Genomic DNA, 6,407 nt, shown 5'->3' on the forward strand with positions numbered 1-6,407 from the left:
TGAAATAACAGGGACCGAATTAACACATCGTATAAAATACGAGTGTGTTTGTTTTGAGGGATTATCCTATGGGATTGGACTAATAGTCCATCCGGACTAATAGTCCGTTCTTTGGCTCAAAATTTTGGCACCGAATTATTAGTCTCTTCGGATTGTTAGTCCCAAATCTACTGGACTATTATTTCCCATGGGGGGTGGGACACAAATAGAGGGATAAAGGGGGATATAAGATTAGGTGGTAAAATGATCATTTTGACATTCTGTAATTTAATTATGTATTATATTTAATAAAATTTAAATGCCTCAATTTAAAAATAAAATAATTTTATTTAATTTTTATTGATGTTTTATTTATTTAATTTTTTAAAATTATTTTTTATAGATATTTTATTGATGTTTTATTTTAAAATTTTGTTTATATTTTATTTAATTTCATTATTTAAATATTAATAGATTTTTTTTATTTAATTTCATTATTTAACTATTATTGTTTTTGAAAATAAATTTATTTAAAATTTTAATTAAAAAAAACATATATTTTTATTGATATTTTATTTATTTAATTTGTTTAATTAAAAAATAAATTAATTTAATTATGCAAAAAATAAAATAAAATAAATTTTTATTTAATCTAGTTAAAAATAATTAAAAGATTAAAGATATGTTTAATTCATTTGAACATTTATTCTCTCCATAATATCTCAAACAAATATAGGATTCATATCATATCCCACAAAATAGTCATTTATTAACATCTAATTCCATGACCAAACAAACATGAGATACAAATCCAATCCAACTAAATAGTTCGGGACAATGTATTGCAAGACTAATAGTCCATAGATAATGTATCACAGGACTAATAATCCGGTGAATTTTAATCTCTCTTTATCTAATTTGTCCAAAAAAACACACCGTAAGAGAACTATTTATATAATTTACCCAAACTTTTATTCATCGAAGCTAGTGCTCCGAACATCTAATCCAATTAAGGATTAATTACATAATAATTTAGACTGAGAATTTCACAAGTCAAAAAGGAGAGTCCCCATATTTCACATAATATTTTATTTTCTAGACTTCATGCCTTATAAAGATTGTGAGACAATCGAGGTTTCACGAGTACTTCAAGTGGAGTGGCTTTCATATTTGTCAGTCCAGCGCTTTCGCTCATGTCAACAAGTGCATTGGATGCTGGCAAAATCTCAAAACCATGGAGTAACCTAGCAAGCACTAAGTGCAACATTTGGATGCCAAACGCTATTCCTGGGCACACTCTTCTACCTGCTCCGAATGGAATCAACTCAAAATGTTGACCATTAACATCCACATCTTTGTGGGTGGTGAGGAATCTCTCTGGTTTGAACTCACAAGGCTCTGACCATATGTTTGGGTCCCTTTGCAGCTTCCATGTGTTCAGAATTAGGCGTGTGCCTTTGTAAACATGGTAGCCACCAATGGTGCAGTTCTGTGTAAATTCTCTTGGGCCTGATAGTGGGGCGGCTGGGTATAATCGTAATGTCTCTTTAATTACGGCTTGAAGGTAGACTAGCTTGCTAATATCTGATTCGTCGACTTGTCTTTCTTTACTAACGTGTATGTCTAGTTCTTCTTGAACTAATTTTAACACATGACGGTTATTCATTAGTAAAGACAGTGCCCACGTCAACATAGTTGCAACCGTGTCGCCTCCGCCAGCAATCAAATTCTGCAAATTGCAAAGCCCACACTTCAGCCAATTAGATTTTAATATTATAAGGGGTAGGTACCCTAGTTTGGGTGAAATGGTAATGTGCAGCCTGTGTCTGTAGTGTATGCATTTGGAGTCATATAAGGTTTTAATGATCTTCGTGATATATTTTATCATATTTTTTCATAATCCTTAATATTATTCTTTCACTATAAGTAATGTTAAGAATCATAAAAAAATATTATGAAAGATTTTTTACCTTTGGATTATACATATAATAAAACATTGCAAACTAATCAAAGGATGAAAAATTTTCATGCCCTAATATTATTTTTTCAGTATCTCAAGTTTGGTAAGAATTTATACAATAGTTTTGTAGTATTTACATGTGGTGTTCTAATTTGAATGTAATTAGTTACTATAATGAAATTATCACTTTTATATTGGTATTTTAAAAAATAACATAAAATAATAAATAATGGCCGATGTGATGCAACATTCAACGAGTATTCTACCCCTTAGTGCTTGTATCTTGCATCAATAAAAAAATAAAAATAAAAAATTGAAAAAATAAAAAAAACCAAAAACATTCTGATGGTTAGATATGACTACGTGACACTCGATAATTTTATAATTGGGAAAAATATGGGATATTATAATTTTGTATTGAGTGATTAAAAAATATGAAAAAGTATGATAAATGATGATTGGTGAAGGAACTATTTTTAGAATGGGTTAGTCTCACTATTGATTAGAGATTTGATTAAAAATAATTACAAATATAGTGTAAATCTTTTCTGAGTAAAAAAACACAAAAAACTTTGCACTCCATAAAAATTATCAAGCTTACTAAATATTTACCCCACCTTTTACTGGTTGTAGTTTTTGCAAAAAATTCACACATACAAATGATATAAGATATAACTAGGGTAAATATCACTTTTGAGTTCTTTAATAAATATGGATTTCCCATTTTATATATATATATATATATATATTTATTATTAAAAATCTCAAGTATTTGTATTTATCATTGTCTTTTGCATTAGTAGTTTTGGTGATAAAAATTTTGGATTAAATTTATTTTACTTCTCGTGGTTTGGAGCTAAAGTAGTTTATTTCCTATGTTCAAATATTGTTAGAAATCTCCTATATGATTTTGGATTAAAGTTTCATTGTTAGTTTTTTCATCCAAATTAACCGAATATGTACCATACACACACCATTTTTTAGAATGTGTTTGATTTTTTGAAAAATAAAATGAAATTAATAAAATAAAAAAACAATTTTATCAATATTTTCCCTAATTCTAAAATTAGATTAATATGTTCATTAAAATATAATTAACGATTGATCTAAAATATAAACCATAATTAATAATTAATTTAAAAATAATTAAATAAAAATATAAAATAAATAATAATTAAGAATTGATCTAAAATATAATAAATAATAAATAATTAAGAATTTATAATTAATTATGATTTAGGGTATATCTGTATATGTATATGTAGTATAGTATACCAGGCATGTGGCCTTGTTGATGGTATCGACGTCATAACCAGCAAAGTCTGAGCCTTGAAGAGTAGAAAGCATGACAGCCATAAAGTCTTGAACTCCTTTAGCCTCCCCAGAATCACCAAGGATCCTCTAGAGTGAAATTTCCCTAAAGTTTCCTAGAGTGCTACATTGTATGGTTGAGATTTACTGGTAAGTCACATCAGAAAAATTGATGTGACTTACCAGTAAATCTCAACCACACAGTGTAGCACTCTAGGAAACTTTAGGAAAAAATCACTCTAGAGGATCCTTACTCCCCCAGAATCTCTCTTATGGCGATGTTCCTCTAACCATCCCGCCACAATACTTTCCATTTCTTTTGCAGTTTGTTTCATGGCCTTCACATGTCCACCCAAATCAAACCACCCAAGAAAAGGAATTGAGTCCGACACCAAAAACAACCCAAGAAAGTGAAAGAAATTCCTGAATACCTTCTGGCACTGCCTCGCCTCTTTCTCCTCCTCACAACCGAAGTATCGCTTTCCGGCAACCATTCTAACAGCCACGTTCAGAGCCAAGTCTGAAAACCATTGCTTCATATCCACCAACACATGGCCTGAGCTGTTTTTCTTCTCTCTCCAAAGCTTGTGAAGTACTTTCATGGAGGTCTCAGTTTCAGAGACTCTCACATTCTTTAGAAGCTCGACGCGGCGACTTCCTAGTAGCTCGAGGGAGGCTATTTTGCGGATTTCACGCCAATAGGGACCATATGGGGAGAAACTAAGCATGGCATAGTTGTAGCCTAGGTGTTTTGCCGCTGCAAACTTGGGACGGCTTGACACAGCTATGTCGTTGGTGGTGAAACATTCTTTGGCTGTCTCCCAATTGCTCACTACAAGAGCTCGTTTCAACCCGAGCCGGATGGTGAAAACTGGTCCGTGTTTATCCGCCATGGCTCCCAAGGTTATGTGGGGAAGCTCAGAGCCTCCTAAGAGGTGAAGGTGGCCTATTATGGGCCATGCACCACTAACTTCTGGTGCTGTGCTGTTTTTAGCAGCTCTTTTAGATATCCATAGAAAATAGCAGAGAACTAGAAATATGGATAAGACTCCAGCTATGGCAGTGTTTATGTGTGATAGAAAAAAATCCATGGCAGATTATGCACTTGGAGGACTCCAGTCCAGAGTCTCTTTGGTTAAGCTGCTTTATAACGCATGCACATGCCTAGGAAAAAAAAAACCTTCCTCAGAAATTCAAATATAAGATAAAATTTTGATTTTATTGTTGTGTACCCAATCACGAATGAATGTATTACAGACTTTGAGTAATTTTTTAACTCTTAATTAAAGTCAACCATTAGTCACTCTCACACACTCTTTCATCTCTCTCTCTCTCAAACTTTTTCTCTACGAAACAGTAGGATAGTTTGATTTGTAGCCACACATTTTCGAGTAAGGATCCTCTAGAGTGATTTTTCTTTAAAGTTTTTTAGAGTGTTAAATTGTTTGGTTGAGATTTACTGACAAGTCACATCAATTTTTTTGATATAACTTACCAATAAATCTCAACTACACAATATAACACTCTAAAAAATTTTAGAAAAATTTCATTCTAGAGGATCCTTGGTGTGCACATTTTCCACAAGTTTTGTCTGTATAGTTAAGGCTTAGAAGCACCGTGTACGCAATGATGGTTCTAGGGCGGCTAGGACGGCCCCACCACTAAAATTTTTCAAATAATTTAAAATTATATGAGTTTGTACGTTTAAATTTTTATAGTTGATTTTAAAATTAAATGGAATAGTCTTCTAATTTTTTTAAATTATAAAATAGTTCTCTTACAAACATAATCTTAGATCCATCCCTACGTGTAATAATTTTTTAATTAAAACTAATTATAGATCTATATTTATATTTTATAATTATTAAATATGTAATAAAAATCCTCTAACACATATAAAATAGGAATAATTCTATACATACTAATAATTTTATTAAAAATTATACTAAAAATAGAAGAGACTAAATGTAATTAGTTGTTAAAAAAATAAATAACATTTAAACATTTAATGATATTTGGACATATGTTTTTGAGAGATTGTTGAATCAATCCAATGTATTCGATTAAAGAGAAATATTTGTTACAGTACGTATAATAACAAAAGAAAGACTTTTATTAATAAAATCAAAATGATACACATAAGAAAAACATCATTAAAAGAGGCAAGAGCGAAAGCATCAAAGTGAAATTTCTTAATCCCAACTAGATTGACCCCAATAAAACCACACTTGTCATGACCCAAACCCGCCCCCATGAGTTAAGGACATAACCGGCCAGTAATCCTAAGATTACCTACGGCTTCAAACTAAACCAGACATAACTCATTAGAGTAAAAGGGCCAAATGGAAGCAAAATTTAAAACTTTGTCCATAGAGCTGTACTTACATGACACATCATAACAAACCATACATGTACATATTAATAACTCACAACAGAAAATATAGTAACATAAGGTTCTGTACAGACATGATCATATAAGTCTTGGTCAGCCAATCAAAACTATATACAGACGTATCCAAAGTCCTCGTCAACAGGACAAAATAAAACAGGATAGCAAAAGGGCGAAGACGAGTCTCGTGCGTGAGACATGAGGGCTGACTCTTCAAAACCTTGGTTATTCCACACAAACTTCACTGGGGTTGGGTTTGGACCTCCCTTGGCTCACCAACAGGCACATGAATGTGCGTGTGCGTGAACGAAAGCCCAGTGAATAATATCAAATAAAGAATTTACACAAACAGTATTTAGAACAACGTGCTTCAAACGGCCTTGGACCCAATTCGTATTTCTATCTAGCATATATATAAATATAGGTCAAGTGACTGCGGTTCCAAACACATCATACGGCCTCAGGCCCAATTCATTCGTATTATTCATGTCATACGGCCTTTGGCCCATTCATTCTTCCACTCATGTCAGACTGGCCTTTGGCCTATTCATTCTATCATTCATGTCAAACTGGCCTTTGGCCCATTCATTCTTTCATTTATGTCAAACTGGCCTTTGGCCCATTTATATTTTCATTCATGTCAAACTGGCCTTTGGCCCATTCATTCGCGTCATACGGCCTCCGGCCCATTCATTCATAGCAAACGGCCTTAGGCCCATTCATTCATAGCAAATGGCCTTAGGCCCAACCATATAGCATAGCAAACAT

At 32.5% G+C, this 6,407-nt stretch overlaps 1 protein-coding gene across 1 annotated transcript; it reads right to left on the minus strand.

The window, feature by feature from the left end:
- Positions 1 to 928: 928 nt before the first annotated feature.
- Positions 929 to 4,432, minus strand: LOC114278326 (strychnine-10-hydroxylase). Its single transcript, XM_082873836.1, has 3 exons — positions 3,507 to 4,432; positions 3,215 to 3,318; positions 929 to 1,708 (listed from the first exon to the last, which is right to left on the minus strand). Exons 1-3 carry the CDS (start codon positions 4,339 to 4,341, stop codon positions 1,082 to 1,084), a joined length of 1,566 nt encoding a protein of 521 aa, XP_082729962.1. The 5' UTR covers positions 4,342 to 4,432; the 3' UTR covers positions 929 to 1,081.
- Positions 4,433 to 6,407: the final 1,975 nt, after the last annotated feature.

This window comes from Camellia sinensis, chromosome 6 (genome assembly GCF_055761805.1).
Source record: "Camellia sinensis isolate YWXY chromosome 6, ASM5576180v1, whole genome shotgun sequence".
NCBI classification, from domain to species: Eukaryota; Viridiplantae; Streptophyta; class Magnoliopsida; order Ericales; family Theaceae; genus Camellia; species Camellia sinensis.

What these genes read in the sequence shown, in the direction of transcription:
- LOC114278326 (XM_082873836.1), bottom strand. Translation starts at nt 4,341, where the DNA reads ATGGATTTTTTTCTATCACACATAAACACTGCCATAGCTGGAGTCTTA. An exon ending in CCATAAGAGAGATTCTGGGG is followed by an intron (nt 3,319 to 3,506) that starts GAGTAAGGATCC and finishes GTGATTCTGGGG; the next exon opens with AGGCTAAAGGAGTTCAAGAC. An exon ending in TCAACAAGGCCACATGCCTG is followed by an intron (nt 1,709 to 3,214) that starts GTATACTATACT and finishes TGCAATTTGCAG; the next exon opens with AATTTGATTGCTGGCGGAGG.